This window comes from Enoplosus armatus, chromosome 23, assembly GCF_043641665.1.
Source record: "Enoplosus armatus isolate fEnoArm2 chromosome 23, fEnoArm2.hap1, whole genome shotgun sequence".
Classification (NCBI taxonomy): Eukaryota; Metazoa; Chordata; class Actinopteri; order Centrarchiformes; family Enoplosidae; genus Enoplosus; species Enoplosus armatus.
The window spans coordinates 9,970,798-9,990,871 of NC_092202.1; the positions used below are offsets into that span (position 1 = coordinate 9,970,798).

The following is a 20,074-nucleotide window of genomic DNA, read 5'->3' on the forward strand; positions in this document are numbered from 1 at the left end:
GGACTGGCAGAAAAAGCAACAGCATGCGCAGGGTTGGAGGTCATGTCTCGGGAACAACATATGTTTTGACCCTGGAGTGGTGGTGACGGGAGAATCTCTGGTCTTACCAGGGAAGGCTCCTCAGGCTCTGGGGTGCGTGGCGAGCCGTCAGGGGAGGAGGGACAGCTCCGGTCACTGGCATTGGTCACGTCCCCATCTGCCAGGGCCTCAAACGAAGGCAATCCGTCCTCATCCACTGGGATGCTGTCCAGGGTCTCTGTAAGCACTGCCAGCAAGTTGGCCTCATTTTCTTCATCTATCTTCTTAGGAGGGGGGAAAGGGGGAAGACAGAGACAGAAAAATGGAGACGGGGAAAATAGGACATTTTAGTCAGGAGAAGTTGCATCCCTTTTTTTTTCTTCCAGGGAAGTAAAGGTGGTGGGTGGGTGCATGCAAGCTTTCATTGTTAATAGAGTGGGAAGATTTTTTTCTCATTTTTTTTGCAGCAGAGCTGGCTCTATTCTGGCAGCCTTTTTAAAAAACAAAATTCTCTCCCTGTGCAAGTGAGTCAAGCCTGTCACTCATAGTTTAAGCACGCAGCTTACTGGACCAAAATAATATCTCCCCCAAGAAACCCATTACCAGGGCTGACAAGTAGCAAGTATCTGGGGGAGACAGGAATGGGTCGGGTGTGTTGTGGTATGGAGGGGTTTGTGGGGGTAAAGGAAACAATGAGCGGAAGTTGACTCTCCCTCCCTACAGAATCGAGAGACAAGCAATCCTCAGATAAGGCGAATTACCACCATAAATATGATATATTTAAAATATTGGCATGGCAGCTGATGTTCACAACAGGCGGGAAGTTAATATCAACATTTCATGAAAAATAAAGCTTGTTCTTGCCACTCAGCTCCTCTTTGATGTACCAGAGGAGTTGTGTGCTTGCTGCAGCTGGCTGTTTGATAGTAGAGATAAGAGAACTGCGTGAGAAATAAAGAGACAGAGAGATGGTTGTATAGAGAAGGATAGTGGGTGTGAGGGAAAAGAGATGGGAGGTTCACTGGGGATAATAACTATGCATGTATGCAAAGACAAAAAACAGGAATAGAGGGCGTGTATATAGATAGATATTAAGAGTGAAACCAATGCAGCTTGCTTGACAAAGGGGTGTGTGTGTGTTTGTGTGTGTGTGCACGGCTGTGCCTTTGCGCAGTGACAAGTGACAACAGGAACTGCAAGTTCCAGGGCCATAAAAGCCCAGGGGACTTCAAGACAGCGGAAAGATAAACAGCGTCATCACCCCGGGACATTCTGTGGCCAGCCCAACAAGAACAAATCCCTTTATGCACATGGCAGGATTATCATCGCTCGGTGACTGTGTGTGGCCATCATTATGCCAAGGGGGCCACCAAACTCTCAGATACCAGCACTGCACCTCAGAAGACTCAGATTCCCACATGCACAAAATCTTACCCACCCACTTGTTTCTGTCTACCCCACTGATTTTACACAATTACACACCCACCACGGATGGCACTTTGGGAACAGGTTTGGATTTACCAATGAGATAGTGGCCATTTTAATGCTTTCCCCCCTCCAATTTTCATTTATAGATGACACAGATATCTTGGACGTTCAGTTAGCTAGCTAACAGTGAGGAAAACGTTAATCTGATGTTCAATGAGTAGATTTTCTCCTAACAACATGAGCACTCAGTCATTATTAAAAAATGATAAAGGGGACATATTTCACAGAGATAACACGGCGTAGACTGGGGGCATGCTGCATTGGCAAGCAAATGCCTTGCAGGAAATTGCTCTGTATGAGGTGGCATGCTGTTTAATTACTTGCAAGGAGCTTCAAATCCACTGTGCTGAAACCCTGTGCTACTGAAATGTTCACCATTTTCCAGCATCCCAAGTTATTACCTGAGCACTAAGCAGGGTAGGTATTAACCGCTGATAAATCCGAAGCCTTTTCTTAGCCCAAACATACATCCTCGCATGAGAAATTGAAAGTAGGATCATTTTAGATTATCACAAATGAGTCTTTAATGAGCCAGCCATCTGTTTAGGTCCAACCTCACCAACTATCTAAGCAATGCTGTATTTGGGTGGGACTTTATTCACCTCTCTGGAGCAAGTTCAAACCTATACGTTCTGTAGAAATTGCAGTCTATGCCACCATATGACACTAGTTACATTAAAAGTGGAGAGGGCTGCACAAGCTTCATTATGTCATGGTTTGGAAAGGATTGGGGACTTTCAGAGGCTGTGGCAGGCTCAAATGTAGCGATTTCAATCCTGTTTCAAAAACCTCCACCAATTGGCAAGCTCCCACAGGCACACTGTATCCCCGAAGATAACCCAGAAGGGACTCTCATATTCTGAAAGAGACACTTGTAAAACCCTGAGTCGTGACGATCATGCTGCAGCCGCTGCTGCGGCTCTTGTGGAGGCACTCATAGGCCAAGTGGGGATTTGAGAAACTGGGGTAAAGAGCAAACCTCAATGATCATTTCTACCCTGGAGAGAGCAGGATCTAATACCCCTGTTCAGGAGGGCAAGCTTTTCCATGCCAGCTTACGGACCACACCTTGCAGAGTTTCTGCACCAAAGTCAATCTACTACCAATGACTCACTTGCCCCTAGTATATTTATAAACAAAATCTCTGTGTGGGTGGACTTCAGGAGCTATGGCACCCAAAGGGGGTGATGCCGGGATAACCTGGCAACCTGCTGACGGCCATGTCCACTTATATTGATTACTACAGCAGCTGCTGAGAGGAAAAGAGGGCAGGGAGAACAAAGACAGAAGAGAAAAATTGTCTCTGTGGGAGCACTTTCTCGCCCATCCCGCTTAATGGACCTCACCGAATTAAAGAGATCTTAACAATCCTGGGCTAATTGTGGGATCACAATATATTAACCCCGCTCCAATTCTAAAGGGTGCCATTTTGTGGCTGTTTTATTCCAAATGCTTCAATTAGCCATAAAACATGCTGGCAAGTGCTGGCAGAGCTTCTCTCCCCCCTCCTTCACCCCATGTCGGAGAAAAGAAAGCCAACTCCAGTTGTTCATTATTAGGTGAGGCCCTTTTGTTATCAGGCAGGCTGTCTTTGAGGTTGTCCTTGCCTTTAACTCTTTTATTGAGTTCCACAGCACAGCATTGTGTTCCAGGAGATACTATTCACACGGCTGATAACGGAAGGTGAAGGTGCTGTTTTAAACAAACACTCGCTTCTGAACACTGGGGCAAATAGCCAAATTAAATCTGCTAATTGCTTCTTGAGGATTCCAAGCTCCTGAGCAAATTTGCCAGGGATCAAATTTAAAACGAGCCTTTCAGGGCAATGCATCATTTACATGTTAAAAGGAAGCAAATGTGTTGTGCAAAGTGCCAGGATGATAGACCAGATCACTGAATAACACCGAGATGAAGTTTCAACAGACTAAACAGCCCCACTGTTTCGTCTTATCTTCAAATGAGAGGCAGAACATGTGGCAGACACTCTGGATGTGGGAAGATAAAATATCTCCCATTAAATGGGTCATCTGGTATTTAAAGTACTGTTTATTCTCACTGTCTCTTTTTGCTCACTCTTTCCTTTTCTCCCTCTGCAGATAGAGGAATAGCATCCAGTTACTTCAGACATAAAACATTCTTAATAAATTGGCCCCTAAATTGTGTGGCAGGGTTAAATCTGTGTCTTGACAATTTAATTGCGTTGCTTCATCTCAATCCCCCCCTCCCCCTCTGCTCTCTGCTCCGTCAGATTTCAAAAACATTCCCTTGGAAGAGGTTAAGCGACTAGCCAGACCTTCTAATCACGGCACAATCAGAAATTGTGGGGGGTATATGCGTGTGTGGCGGGTGAAGGGGTATCAAGTCGTCACATCTCGACTCTGCCAAGAGAAGCAGCCTTGGATTTGATAAACAAATAATGTCATTCTGTGTTATTACCCCCGGCCCCCAGATTTCAGAGGAAATAAATCAACGTCAGCCTTGCCGTTAAGGCGTTAGTCAGGCCTGACACGTCGGCCGGTCACACAGGCACAACATATGGGAGCAGAGAAAGGAGGGAGGCAAGAGGGGCAGGGAGGGTAAGGTACGGCACGATGCACGGCGGAGAGACAAATCATGGCAGCCGCCAGAGACGTCTGGTCATTTAGCATGAGCTTACTGAGATGGAGAGAGGGTGATTATGGCCTACACGGAGCGATGAAACCATTCATAACACTGTTAAGTCCCTCTGTGTGTCTGCGTCTGTGTGTGTGAGGCGGCGGTGACACAGTCTGACGGTGTTTCCAAATCATAAAACTAAATGTTAAACCTCCATCGTGGTCAGGGCTTTGATTGGCTCTGTAACACACGGCAGCAGACTGAAGGCTCTTGACGTTTTCCAACTGACTACAGAGTCAATATAGCATCTTTTTAGTCTGAAACAATTTCTCTGATCCTATGGACTAGATATGGAGGGTTGACATGTTCTGGTGGCCAATGGTATTCATCAACAGGATGCATAGCCCCTCTGTCTCTCTCCTCCTGTCACCACTCCGGGTTCAGTATATATTCTGGTTAATCGTGATGGTTTGAGCTGTAAGTTGCTAAATCTTGTACCCTCTAAATGCAGACAAGATTGTCCAGTCCAAGCACCAGGCAGCTGATTTTAGGCTTCTCCATCCTACTTAGCTCTAATACCACAACTGGCCTTGTGATAATCCCTCCGCCTTGGCAGGAATTCACTATTTTGTGCCTCCGTTTAAACAAAAAGAAATGGCAGCTCTCTGAACGAAGAAGAAGAGGTGCTGTTGCAGAAGCTGACTGTTTACATGCCAGATGTCTGTCTCAGTTTAGAAGGCTACGTGAGTTATACATCAATGAGGGAACGGTTCGGCCCATCAATGAGGATCAGGGTGTGTGTGTGTGTGTGTGCAGAGATGATGCATCTCCTGGGAACCATTTGAGACTGTTAGAGCACTATCAGATGAGCTGATGGGGGAAAGAGAGAGGAAAAGAGAAAGTGAGAAGAGGAGATATCTGTGTGTGTGTGTGTGTGTGTGTGTGTGTGTGTGAGTGTGTGAGAGAGAGTGAGCCAAAGAGGGAAAGAGAACTGTTGTTACACATCCTGACACAGGCCAGATCCGATTGAGACACCTACCCAAGGGATGTTAGCAGTGCTGTTCTTTCTAGTTCTCTGTGGAAAAATCCTTTGACCGGTAACCCTGCTGCTGCTGCTGCTAAAACTAACCACCTGAACTCTGTCACGCATCCGCTGAGATCAGCTGAGGCTGTCACATGCCTTCAGACCCACCAGGGTCAAAAATCATGCAGTCAGTTGTGTACCTTTTCTCAAAGGCACACGCAACCAGAAAGATTTGCAGTCAAACAGCTGGAGAAACAACATAAACCGCCAATGAAACGTCATCCTTATATTTATGACAGATCTATAAAAAATAATAACTTCCATCCAAACACGGCATAAACTACATGCACACCTTTGTTCATATCAACTCACAGGCATTCTCACACAGCTATCCAAACAACCGACAGGACCACTGCGTCCTGGTGGAGCCTCCCCATCTATAGTCCTGCCCCAAGCTGCTGTTGTTTTCCTACTCCAGCCGTCCAACAGATGGTCCAAGCAACCGTTTGCTAACACCACAGAATCACACGCCATCATAATGATTGGACACTCACTCTTTTGTTTTGGCAGCTACTTCCCAATCGGCTTGGCACGAGGAAGCGCTGATTGCTGTGATTGCTCTGACTCTGACTTGCTTTGACGGTCACGGCAGGAGGGGGAGAAAAAAACAGAGCCTCGAATAAGGAATATTCAGCTAGATGCAGAGATGGGATGAAGAATGGTGCTTCCCTCTGCTTTTTTTCCCGCCTAATGGCATGCAAATAGCTATTTGCTTAAGTCGGCAGCTCTGAATGTGCACCACTAAGCAAGAGGCCTTTGAACATACTGTTACACTGTTGATAATGTGTTGGAGGAACACAGGGAGGGGGACTGAGCGAGTGCAGAGAGAGACAGATAAAAGGAGCACAGAGGCTGTTCCCAATGTCCATCTTACTAAATGGACACTGCCACATTTCCTGGCTGGGATGTAAGTCTGCCATCAGCAGTCAAGCGTAGCTATCCATAAAACAATTGCACACACACACACAGAAGGCTGGTCACTTTGGTTTTGACATTTACATTGCGAGCGGAGCAGAATGGACCAGAACTTCTTGTTTTTCACACCGAGGACTCAATATTATTATCCGCTGCTGACACTACCTTTACACACACACACACACACACACCTGCACACAAATGCCGCTCCTGACCTTTCAGGCCCTGCCAAGCCCATCGAGGGTTTGTGGCGTTTCATTTGTCACAGTAATGTCTTCGTCGGAAAGATGCCAGCGCAAGGGGAGCCAGGGCGCAGCGGACGAAGATATAGTGGTCTACAGTGTTTCAAACAAAAGGTGTGTTTTCTCTGTCATTGTCCTATTCTACATCTTTTGCGCGCATGTGTTTGTGCATATGACGGGGGACGCAATATCACAAATTTATGGTAATTGAAATGGTGGAATCTTTTGGGGGGAAATGCAGTCAATTTGATTCCACTGCAAAAAAGGTCACCCTATTCAATTTGCACTCACTGCCGAACGCGGTGCGACAGGGAAACACCTGAAAGCAAACGATCTTATCAAGGCCTCACAGGCTTCACCACTTACCCATTGCATGAAAGCTATTTGCTGATTACTAAATAAACGCATTATCTTTTACCTTGACTTCTGTGTGCGCGAGTGCCTTGTCGCTCCTGGATCCAGGTAGGAGGCTGCCACTGCAGTGTGTATGCCTCTTATCCGTGTCGTGACTTTGTGAGCATGTTATCTGTCCAGATTTTTTCTTTTGCGCACTTTCAAGTGCCATATGTGTATGGGCTGCACGTGTGGCAGCAGCAGTCAAACACGGAGGACTTCACAAGCCTTTGCATGTTTGTGTGATGGATGATGGGGATGCACCTATTTTTACAAGTAAAGAAATGAAAACACATCAAAGGGATTGTGCACTTAAGTCAATACCATCCCGACTTGTTGACGTGAGGCAGGGATACTATGAAAAAGGATGAGGGGGGCATGAAAGCTCTCTGCGTCTTTGTAGCATCAACATTGAATGTTGAGCTGTATTTCATCTTAATCTAGGATCTATTCTCTGTGGAATACTGATCATGTTACCTACTTTGGATAGGCTCGTCTTCCCAGCTTACATTTAGCTGAGCATACCCACCACACCTGCACACACTACTGGACTGTGAAACGCCTGCCAAAGGCAGAGCGATCAGTGGTCACTGGCTACTTCATGACAAGTGTCCAACACTCAAAATCCCCCCCCGATCTGCCCATCATGTTATTATACAACACAGCCTACAGCCATATGAAAGGAGGTTCGGCTGGCCACAGTATAGCCTGAAAATGGTCTTCTGGAAAGAGCTGATTAACAAGCAGACAATTTTAGAGCTATTGACTTCCTGAGGTCAACAGTGCTGCAATGGCAGATAAATGCTGCAGTTTTAGAGGTACACCACTTCACAATTTCACAACACACATAATTTAAAATTCACCTAATAAAAAGCATGCCTGCTTTAGCTGTGCTTATGCCAAATAATCATGTTTACGTGCAAGTACTTAACACTCTTGCAACTATTAAGTAGTTGTAAGAGTAAATTAGGACTGCCATTTCCTTGAGACAGACCTTTCTTATAATCGTAATCTATACCAAATCATTTATTCATACATGCAAGTTTTTGTTTTACAAAAAGTGGAGTGGAAGGAATGTTTTCTATCTGCAGTGACCAAATGTCTGTAAAAGCTTCTGCTTTCAGTTTATACTCGGGAGCTACTGATTGGGCAGCAAGTGAGTCATCCAAGCATCCAGTCACTCATGCATCAGCAGAGCCTCAGAGAGCCTCTTGAACTATTTGAGGCCTGTGCAGACTTAAATGCTTCAGGGGGGAAATAAGCTGGAGCTATAAGCATGCAGTGCACATCATAAAGCTTAGTTAGAATGGGGAGGGGTTTTTTCTGCATGGATGACAAAGCTTTTAAAAAGGACTGGGGGAAACCAGCTCTTCACATGTACAGTACAGGATTGCAGTACATGCGGCCAAATTATTAAGTTATAAAACATCCCAAAATGAAACACATAAAAAAAAGATACTAAAGACAATGTAAAGAAGGTGTACTTAAATGCTTCTTCCCACCTTGCTGCAGTGAAGTACAGGTGTACTCCATGACATCACTGTCGGGGCTACAGGTGCAACAGAGCACCCATCAGTGCTGCTGGGTGTGGTTAAAGATGCCACCCTTAGAAAGTCTCAACCAGAGAGGGCAGTGAAACACTTCTTTTCAGTCTTATATAAAGTTACTCTCCTCTCTACTTTAGTTTTTTAATTAACTGCTAAAAGACATAATTTGTCCTCGAAATGATGAATTATTGTTCAGGAATATAAAATTCTCTGGAAGCTGTGCTACAAACACACAGAGATTGACAGAATATGGCAAACTACCAGAGCAGAAGGGCTGGCCAAGGCTACTGCCGGGCATGCTGGCACAGAATACACACACACACACACACACACACACACACACACATCTGGATCGATTGGCCTTTCCTGGAGAGGGGAAGCAGCCTATCGCCCAAGACTGATGGCGCTTCACCATGAATCACGGCACTCACTGACTGAAGGCCTCCCTCCATCCTCTTGCCTCTCTCTTTCTCTCTCTCTGTCAAGGTTCCCCCTTTTCGGCTGTTATTCATACTGTTTTCTCACTGCTGGCTATTGCTTTCACTCCTTTGTACTCCCTCTCGCTGTCACTCTTTGATCAATCAATTTCATCTCTGTGCAAACATCATCTTGCACTTCTTCCATCTCTTTGCGTTGCATAAGGGGGAGAGTATAAAAGCATTCTAGGAATCTGCTGTTTATACCTTCGTCCCACTCCAAAGTGTACACTATTAAATAAGAAGGTTGGTCTTATCGCATGGCATCATTGCAACATGTTGCTGTGGGTGTGTGTGTGAGTGTGTTGGGGGGGGGGGGATTATTGGCTTAGTGTTTTGGCTAGGTTTAAGTGAAACAGCCCTGAAAGGCTCTTAGTGGAGATTACCCCAGGTGCTAAAAATAGTCATTCCCACCCAATACACACATACACATGAACACACAAAACAGAAAGCTATGGAAGTGTTGTGTCTAGCCAGGAAAGACCACTATCTGATCTTTGTGTAAGGTGTCTCAATTACACAAAGACACACATGCACACGCACACATCGGTGGCTCCAGCATGATGAAAGAGATGGGTATCCACTGGGGGCAGGGGATCAGCTGGGGCAGGAACTCCAAACCGTGCCTCAATCAGCAGCAACGGCCCACTGGGAACGTAGGGTTGAGTGTGTGTGAGGGAAAGAGAGCTAGACAGGCAGCCAAGCAGCCACCACCAGACCAAAGGATGTTCCCTTGCTCTTTTTCCAAACATTCCCCCGAAGGGATTTTTCTATCCACCCCCCCCCCCCCACTACTGCCTATCCCTTTATCACCCCACCCCCTCGCACCACCATTCCAGCCTCTCTTTCCAGAGGCGATTGTTGGAGGCCAGAATATATTTGTTTAGCCACTGCAGCTTCAACTTCCCATCAGCCAGGAACAAATGCCTTGCCTTGGGAGCAAAAAAGACAGAGGGAGAGAAGGGATGGCAGAGAGCAGAGCCCACAGTGTTGCAGGGTGCCGGGTTGAGAGCTCTTGTTGTGGAGTGGATCTGACAGACGCTCCAAGATGACACAGGCTTGGACAGCCTAAGTCTGCATCTCTCTTCTATACGTCTGCGCCTACTTGTCTGCGCTGCCTCTCATTTGTGTATCTTGAAACAGCATAGCCGCGGGTCTAAAAGCGCGGTTTGCCTTCAGTTCGACAGTGATGGAGGATTTCTTCCACAAGACAGTGCAAACAATGTATCAGCACAGTAAAAACTGAAGGGGACTCGAGATGAGGAAAGCATGGTGTATTCTAATAAGACTCACTTGAGAAAATCATATTATACAGTGCAATATGATAATTCATACACCCTTTGCTGGAGCGGTGAACTGGTGCGGGTGGTGTACTCTCAAATGTCAGCATAAATTTGCAAAATAAACGCAACCGGCATTCAGCAGGGAGTAGGAACAGGGACAATAAGGGTCTCTGCTGTCTGTGTGTGTGTGTGTGTGTGTGTGTGTGTGTGTTTGTGTGTGTGGGCGTGACAATTCCTCTCAGAGGGTCTATGACTTTGTCTCCTCCTGTTTCAGCTCGCAGGAGCGCCCAACAAGTGTGTGAGCTAATCTACGCTAGCATGCGTTTACAGGGAAGGAAGGGCTGCTTGGGGGAAACATTTCATCCCAGCATGTTGTACCGAGGCCCGCTAAAGATGACCCAATCAATCTAATCTGCCTTCACTTAAGAAGAAGAGCCTGAGCATCTGTCCAAAACTGCAGAAACAAGCAAGACAAAAGCGCCATAATGCCTTGCAAAGTCTGATGCCATCGCACACCGCATCCTGTCGGAGCAATATAAAGAGTTTTAAGCCCACATATGTCTGCTCACGTGCATTCACTCACAGCATGTCCCTGTACAATGTCTGAGTAATGCTTTAAGCCACGGCTTCTTATTTTACTACCTGCAAAGCCCACAACCTTTTACTTCCAATTCACAGGCTTTGATTTGGGCTGGCACAAGTCCAAGCTTCTCCGGGTCTATATGTTCGTCTCTTTCACCACCCACCTGTCCCCATGTCTCGTCATCTGTTGGCCTGTCTATCTCTGCACCTCCCTTTTGTTTCACTTTTCTCTCTCTGCCCTTGTCCCTTTGTCCCACCTGTCCATCTATCATCAGTGTATCTCACAACAGGACAGGTACAGCAGTGACAACATGTCAGGAGGTAAACTCAGCGCCAGTTTTCTTGCATAATCACGTAGGCTGGCTCAACCTACAACAACTGCAAAATGCCTTCATCTGATGACGTGTGATGTGGCCATGCCATCCCAGTGCGGCCGCCACCGGGAAGTCCACATCGGAATCCGAATAAGCCAAAACCAACGAGACACATTTCCATCAATCAAACAGTTGAAGCTTGACATGAAATCTAAGTGGAGACCTGCGGTTAAAAAGACATTGGGTCACGCTTCTATGCTGTTATCTTTGGCAGTACATTGGGAACTTATTGGAGTAACCACCCCTTAACAACTGCAGCCCAAAATAGACTGTGGACTTTCACGGTCGGCCCGTTTTGAAGAGGTGTCAAACGCGCTGTGCCAGGAGCGATAGCTGCTCCGTGTGTGTGTGTTACAAGAGGGGGGTTGTGGTGTATCATTCTCCGCATTTCGTGTCAGGGACAGTTGGGACAGTGGCAGGGAATGGAGCAAAAGGCCAGCCAGGGGACAGCTTGTGATCTAAGACCGTATGCTGCTTACGGAACAGAACACACACATACACAGATAGAAACATGGGCTTATTCGCATTCGTACACACACAGCTTATACAGGGTGTAAACAATTTCCATTGTTCCCTTCATTATCAAATAAGACTATCTCTGATGTGACAACTACATTCCCAGTCCTAACTGTACTGTGTAACCAAGTCAGACTCTGTTTACTCATTTGCTACCGTCTGTCGCATGGAGCTGCAACCTGAATAAAAGCCCCAGTGCAAGAAAAACAGTCGGTGTTTGTCTTTCTGTGTGAGCTGCAAATCATTTCAACAGTTGACTTGTTTGAACTAATGAAAGCCGGATCAAACTTCCAGGGAGCATGCTGTTTGATGGGGACTTTTAAAACAGGGGCCTCAGCGTGACAGCTGCACACAGCTGTTACACATGTTACTCAAGGCCTTGATAATCTGCTACCTGCTTTTCTTAAAACACACACACACACACACACACACACACACACACACACAGATTTGCTAAATGGATGCATATGCAAGAGAGGAAGGGAAAATGTAAGAAAACAAAGGATATACTCGCAGGCTTTAAATCTGGCCAGTTAACATTAATTAACATGCTCTCTAATCTTCAACTTTTGATTGGATGCTTCTCTGCCCTGTGTAGAGGCCAATCAGGGGGGCGCAGGAAGTACAACTGCAGCCCCAGCTTTCTGATCCTTGCCGAGCGGCAAACTTTCCCCTGTCAGATTAAGTAGGATTAGCTGGGTCCTGCTGTATGATGAACTGAGCGCTTCGTATGGTGACTTGAAACTTTCCAAAGATGGAAGAAAAAAAATCCCTGGTCAGGGAAATGCATTACTCGCTTTGAAACCCCAGTTTTCGCTGCTTGATGATTAGAAGCCTCTCCATATCCTCGGCATAATACAATAGCTGCTGGCATGTTCAGTGTGTGAAAACATTGCTTACTGCGATGTACAGTATTTGTGTGGATGCAAACACGTGCGCTGGTGTGCAGGAGCATGTGCCACAAATACAAGCTCTTTCCCACATTGGAAGTCACACTCGGCTTCCTGAGTTAGTTCCCTCGTCAGGGTCCTCAGTGGGTGCTAAGTTCCATTGTGTTTTAAAAAGACACACACACACACACACACGCATACACTCTCATTGGTATTTTTATCCATCCCCAGAGCCACTCGGTGGCTGCAAGCCATATCACTCTCAGACGACAGAGGAGCCACGGTCACACCAGCTAGTACTTAAGGCCCCCCTTCCCGTGTGTGTGTGTGTGTGTGTGTGTGCTGGGGTGGTCCACAGAGGTAGAATGTGTTGTGATATAAAGAGACTCTGATTAAGGTGGCGGTGGTAGGGAAGAGGTCAAACGTGGAAAGAATATAGTCTGTTATCAACTGTTGCCTGCAAGACCACTGAAAAGGCACACACACACACACACACGCACACACACACACACAAAACAGAGACCCTGGAAACGTGACTACATGACAGGGCTGTAGGCACACACACACACACACACACACACACACACACAACAGAGACCCTGGAAACGTGACTACATGACAGGGCTGTAGGCACAAACACACTGCCTTCTCAGACAGGGTTTTTCCTCCCGAGGCGAGGCTAAAGCATCCAATCTCAGTCTTTCTTGTCTATCTCTGGCACTGATAAAGGCTTATAATGAACTGGGGACTGGAACTCAGTCCCAAGACCGATGGCTTTATGGCCCCGGCCAGATCATCACCCTCTGTGGACTTCGTTTGTCACCGGGTGAGAAACAGAAAGAGAGAGTCAGATGGAGAAAGAGGGATAGGAGGAGACGGAGAGAGAGGAGGAAGCAAAGATTAAAGTTTTACACTCCAACCTTTGAGAAACGTTTTGCAACACAGCATCAGTGTCCAGAGTTTACTACCAGAGCGCTCTTTCAGATGTGTGCCGCATTACTGACTCCGGGCTAAAATGAATGCTCAACATTTTGATAAGGGAGCCTACCGTCTCAGCCAGGATCCAAACAAGGGGACAAAGGTCCTCTCCTGGGCTTATCGTTCTTCACGTTATCTCCCCTTTTGTACTTCGGAGCAATGTAAAAGCATGTTTGTAAACTGGTAACAGTTGTACATTTTGTTTGGCCCGCGTTCAAGAGAGCGATAGCGTGTTGTGTTTGCTAGGGCATGTCATTATTCCAGCTCACACCTGACCCCTGGGAGAGTGTGGATGCATAGATGTTCCATAGCACCATAATGCTTGGAAACAGCCACTTGTCATGTTATGATGATCAAGTGCAATAAAGAAAAAAGAATATTGATGAAGGTAATATATAGATAGCTGTGATAAAAAGCTACTGTAAGCTTTACTTACCTCAAAAAGATTGGATGCCTCGTTGCCATACTGAGTGGAAATGATCTCTGATTGGTCACTGTACCATTTGAGGCCACCCAGGAAGCTGTCTGCGTCTAAGTCACTGACATCCAGCTCTGACAGGTCAAGCTCAGGGAGGTCTGGGCAGAGGGGCTGGTCTTCACCAACCAAGGCAGCACACTGGTGGAAAAGACAAAAGCAAGTACAGTCTGACAAAAATCTCTTTCATATGCAAATCAAGACACTGAGGGGTTTTTTTTGTGCCAACTTGGAAAACAATGGGGGGAATCACAATCTGGACGGGAGTCAAAAGTCTTCTCAAAACCCGCTGTTGAGTCCTGAACAAAGGAAATCCATACATACACACATCCAAGATACAAATAGTTCAGTCGTTCAAGCTTCTCATCTCAATCCCTCATTTGATCATTTTGTCTGCCACTTTCATGTGACACATATTTAACTTTATTACTTCTCTCACTACGACTCTGTTGGTTATCATCAGAACAGTCTCTTTTTGACAGGCTGCAGGTCAGCTGCTTTGACACAACAACATGCAAACCTGCAGCCTGTTTCCCGCTCTGCCTCCATCCAACCTGCAGTACACTGTGTCCTCCCACCATCGCTCCCGGAGCACTGCGATTGGTGCTGGCCTCCGCGCTGCTAAACGCTGCCTGTTGACATTTTGTTATTCACCTGCCACTTTTATGTAATCTAGCCAATGTGTACTGCATGTAACAGCCATCCCTGAATTTCCTCCCCACACAAATCATCAGCTCTGCTCTGGCTGCAAGTGAGGCACTCTGGACTGGAAATCATTTGGATGTGGTGTGAAAAGGTGTTTTTTATAGCGGAGAGGAAGGAGGAGGCAACAAGTTTACAAGGCTTGGCTGATCATTTTGGGTGACACATATTTACCATATGTGGAATCCCTATTCCTTGATGTTGCACAGTATTAATTGGGTTCGCCTGGCAAAATTAGATTCATCATTATGGATTGAGTACTAATTTCAGTATGCAACCACCCAGGCAGGAAACCAACAGCTGAAATGAGCAACAGCCCAGGCAGATCTCTCTCTGTGCTCCATGCAAGCTGGGCAAACTTTGAGATCTACAGTCATTAAAAAGCAAAAAAACACACCAGAGTCGAGGCTTGTTTACACTCTGTGACTGTGCACATGCAAATCCAAGCCTGAGAAAACAGCTTTATGTCTACTCTCTAATGGGCTGCACACTCCTAATTTTGTTGCCAACACGCCAGCCGACGTATGAACGCTACATGGATGGCCTTAAGACAGATATATGATAGATATCCTCGGGCCAAGCCGGGAGGTATTTGGCCCGCAGAGTGAGGAGGGATGAAAGTCGGGTTCGGCTCAGGGCAGAGCTGGAAGACGGATGCTGTGCCAAGTAGGAAAAACCGCCCAGACACCGGTGTCACAGTTCATCTGTCGTCGGATTCGCACCAACACGAATACACGATGACTTAGACTATGATGAGACAAATCCGTTCTGTTACAACCGCGACAGCGAAGGGGACAGATTCACTGCGTCTTAGTCTTCCCCCTGCGGTGATCCAGTCTGACAAGGCTCGGCATGAAAAAGAAGGGTAGCAGAGATGTTGGACGTCCTATGTCCAATTATCTTATGGACTTCTTGGTGAACTAATGAAATAGCGCCGCCAGACAGACAATCGGGGCGCACCACAGCGCTCCGGTGATTTACGCACGCATCGCACATAAAAGCACCTGCTCGGGGGAGATTATCAGAGGTCCCGGCTGACAGTTCTCTCACTGAAAGCAAGCTTTTATTACGTGCTACGGAGTCCGCATGCAAAAGGGAGCTTCAAGATAACGCGTGCATTTGTTGGATTGACAGATAACTAAACGCCATCGCAGTCCAAACGGTGAAGGAGACCGTCTCTCTGTGACAGCGTATGTGCACGCATCGGTGATTAAAGTGCAACGGGGCGCCTCTGAATGAATCGGTCGGAAGAGATCCTCACTTTTATCAAGTGAAGGCAGTTCTCTTTTCTCACATTCTCATCACGCAGCCGAGATAAGCACACACATATGCAGCCAGACTGCAGTCACATCATGTAGTTACTGTGGAAAACCCTTCCTGGAGCATCACCGAGCTCCTGCCTGCAGACAAGTACCCAAGTATAGCCAGGTATGTCCGTAACAAGCTGGACGAACAAGTATCCTTTTGATGTGCCTTCTGATCTGTAGCCTGTGCACTTTAATCAGAGCGGTGAGGGACAGATCACCTAGATTCAAAAGACGACGGGAGCGGATGGGAGCTCATTATTTGGATAAAGAGATTTTTTTAAAAATGCGCAGAAGATAAAATGAAATTCACACAAACATAAAAAGACCAAGTCTGACTGGCTGCGATGTTGCTCTCCAGCCAGTGTAACGCTCCTCCAGCCGGGATGTGCCCGGTTACCGTTAGTACTATGATGCTCCTGCGCAACGCCAGACAGCGGTCCATCAGTGTGGACAACCTTTGCTCCTGCCTCCGAAACATCGCCTGCGCTACTCCGACACAGCACATCAAAGGGATTGTTATCGTCTGTTGGATTTCATGCGTCAGCGAAATACCTGACTCTGAGACATTTCAGTCATTTCGGCATAAAAACCTTCTCGGCCCCGGAGCGCGTGCAGTCCGCGGCTGGAGAGATATCCGCCAGCTTGCAAACACTCGCTCCGACTGCACAGAGATCCTACGAGGAGAGCAATGGTCCTTAGCCTGTGCACGCACTACAACAACTACACCTTTAACCGGGCTGCGAAGGGACACTCCGCACATTCTCTCCACTTGTCACATATTCCCGTGTTGTATATCCCCCGCATCCTCAACTGCGCTCAGACGCGCACTACACCGGCATGCCACGGCCAGCACCGGCAGCAGAGCCGAGGAGAGCGTAGACTTATGTGAGAACCACTGTCTCGGGTTAGTCAGTGTTGTCCAGCGGTCCAAGAGGGGGGGAAAAAAAACTAAAGTCCAAAGGGGGGGTTGGAAAGATGAGAGAAGTCGGATTTTTAGATGCGCTCACCTCTAATTCTCTCCACACCGAGTCCTGGTTACACCTGTCCCACGCCATCCAGCCCCTGAATGACGGTCCGAAAAATTACAAAAAAAAAAAGAAAAAAAAAAAGAAAAAAAAAAGAAAGAAAATCAAGTAAAAAAGAAATCCACACACGCTTCACACTCGCTCTCACACAGGCAACTGCTGCCCCTCGCCGAGACTGAACCGAGGGCACCTGTCTTACAACTGCTTTCCATCACATGACAAAGCTATTAAAAGTAGGCAGGGGAGTGACTCCGCGTCCACACTACTCGCCAGTGACGCGCGCTGAGCGGGCGGGGTCTGGCTGCGCACATAGTAAAAGCCTCTCCGTGCACTGCAAAAAATGTCCACCCTAAAACCATATCTGTCTCTCTATACAGTAAGGCTGAGGCTATATATATATATATATATATATATTCAAAAAGTGAGCAGCTCATGCTGTTTGTTGGGTGAAGCACGTTTGTGGAATGTCATTAAAGAAGTAGACTGATCTTACAGTCAGATAACATATTCTTTAGATTAAATTCCTTTAGATTTGAGTTTGAACTCAAGCTCGTGATCTCGGCTTTGTTGTGTTTAAGTGTGTAAGAAACATAATAATATGATTCGGGGCATTTTTCTTTTGTTTGGTTTTTTTTGCAGTGTGAACGGTCAAATCTCTTCACTGAATGAGTGTCAATTTGGTATTGTGGTTTTGAATCGTTAAACTAGAATAATGTCAGGACCATTTACGGAGATCCAGGAACAATTGTCATCATCAGTCATCTCCCATGTGGTCGGTTTGGATCTTTCCAAAAAAAAAAGAAAAGTGACAGTAAACCTTATTCTACAAAGCTGGTCCGGTAAAAGCCTATCGAGGTTCATCTGCAAGAACGCCACAAACCACAAGGTACTGAGATCCCCGCACAAACAAGACCACATAATGTAGAGAATAACAGAAAAAGGAAGTGATCATGAATATAAAACGCCCCGACAATGTAAACTAGAAGTAAATCCTCTCTTTTTATATGAAAATGAGTTTATAAAGGCGGGATTACAGTGGGTGTCTATCACATTTAAAGTTTGAGCTGTTTAATTACAGGTTTTTCCCCTCCGCACTAAGGACGCAGTATATAGCAATTTATGTTGAATTCAACTGTCGTTCATTTAGATGATGATTCGTTTCCTTTGTTTGCTCCTTTCCTGAATCAAACTCCAGACAGCACTGTAACCTAAAATGCCCCTGTTTGGAGTGTAGAGTATCAAAGACGGTAATTCAGTATTTCTTTGTCCATTCAGAGGCAATAAAAAGGGCAGGTGGCAGTATCAACCGTGTATACAGTGTCAACAGGACGTGTATAGGCAACACTACCTCAGTAAAATAAAAACAAAAGTTTTGTGGACTATTCAAACAACGTGGGGTTTCTGTTGGGTAGACTGACAGCAGGAATTCTCTTTTATCCTAAATGCTGCTCTGATCACACATTTAACAGAAACATCATTCTATATGTAGGTGATCATGAGTTACTGTCCTGTAGGGATTCATGTTATTCTAAAACTACACTGCTGCACGAGCTTTTTAACAAACCCTATGTTATTTTTCTGTGTATCTTCAGGACAGAAGCAAGTTAACTTCTGACAATACATTCCTGTAATAAGAAACTCACTCCATGGAGCATGCTAACCCCAATCCAATTTTTAGTCGTGTAAGCCTATTAAGTCCACCTGAGCATGCAAGGAGCAATTGTCTCCCTAAATTAGTGAACCACCTACAGTGGGTCTCATTAAACACAAAATTGCACAGAAACCTGTAAAAGAAAAAAAAAAAAAGGTTCTGGGCCGAGAAATGTAAATGGTACAGATTGTGTGTGAGCATGCCAGCGTGCGCCCCAAGTGCGCAGTAAGACATTATATATGTGTGTCTGTGTTATGCTTATGGGTATCTGAGGGCATTTGTGCCACTAAATCTATACATCTGCCTCTCCACGCGTGCCCAGAGAAACTACCCAGAAGCCACGGCAAAACCCGATCGGAGCAGGTGGTGTGTGCAGTGACCTCACAGAGCCCAGATGGACCAGTACCACAGAGACCATAATATAGGGGGCGACATGGGAGTGACATGGAGCTTGGTGGTTGCTCTGTAGCAGATAAAACACTCCCAGACAACAGGGTTTTAAGTCCTTGATGTGATGAAAAAGTGCAGTTAAGATAACCTCTCGGTCTCTACGTGGTGTTTATGTGTCCAACAGATGTAGGTAACTGCAGGTACAGTAGCTGCTAGTCAGATACATTCTTCACAACTCGAGTAATGGCACCATAATGAACAGACTTGCCAAAAAAAAAGAAAAGAAAGAAAAAAAAATCTTGGCAGGAAATATATACTGGTAAATGATATTTCTCCCTCTCCTGAAGCGGCATGTGAGTCACAGTCAAAAGGCTTATCTGATTGTACTCTTCATGCCAATTAAGACAACGGAAGCTAAATATAGATATAATGTTATGATTTCCTTTCTTGAATGGCCTTTGATTCTCTTTTTTTTCCTGCAAACACGTTCACGCTAGAGGCTGGATATTTATGTATGCAGTGGTAGAGATTTGTAGATACAGGAATCATTTCAAAAGGAGAAGGGGGAAGGTGGGGGGGGGGGGGGGGGGTGGAGGGGTCTACAGCAAATACAGGTAATCTTTGAAATGCCACAGTTTTTGTTTCAGTTGCATGGAGCTGCTAATGAATGGGCAAGTATGGGGGAGATTGTCACAGACCGGTGCAGTGTGGGAAACAGGTAATGTTTAGCAGCCCACATCAGAGGAGGATATTTGGGCCAAAGCGCTGCCAGCTTCGGGGCTAACATCACTGCGCGTTTGATCATTCTGCTCCCAAGAATAACCTTGGGTCTTGCTTTCACACTACCCTTGCATTTAGCCGCTCTTATAGACATCACGTCTCAAGGGGACTGAATCTATAGGATGGAGTGTGAAAAGTTGTTCACACCCATTGATGCATAGCATGTTGTCATACGATGGGGCTGACTTCTTGAAACCCCTCTACGACTGTGAATGTTGCGAATTGCAGAGCGTAACCTTGCAGACAAACATACTTCAAACGGGAACCATTAACACCCAAATTAATTAAAAGTGACTGTTGGTTAATTGCTAAATGGCTCACAACTCAACAATAATGCAATGTGACAACTTTCCTGTGTGTGCA

At 46.0% G+C, this 20,074-nt stretch overlaps 1 protein-coding gene across 1 annotated transcript in view; it reads right to left on the reverse strand.

Moving 5' to 3' along the window:
- The window catches only part of ppargc1a (peroxisome proliferator-activated receptor gamma, coactivator 1 alpha), a 238,349-nt gene that overhangs the window by 17,122 nt on the left and 201,153 nt on the right, over positions 1-20,074 (reverse strand). The window contains exons 2-3 of the mRNA XM_070929619.1: positions 13,818-13,997; positions 108-302 (exon numbers count right to left, since the gene is read on the reverse strand). Of these exons, the coding sequence (XP_070785720.1) occupies positions 108-302; positions 13,818-13,997 (375 nt within the window). The remainder of the gene's footprint in view (positions 1-107; positions 303-13,817; positions 13,998-20,074) is intronic.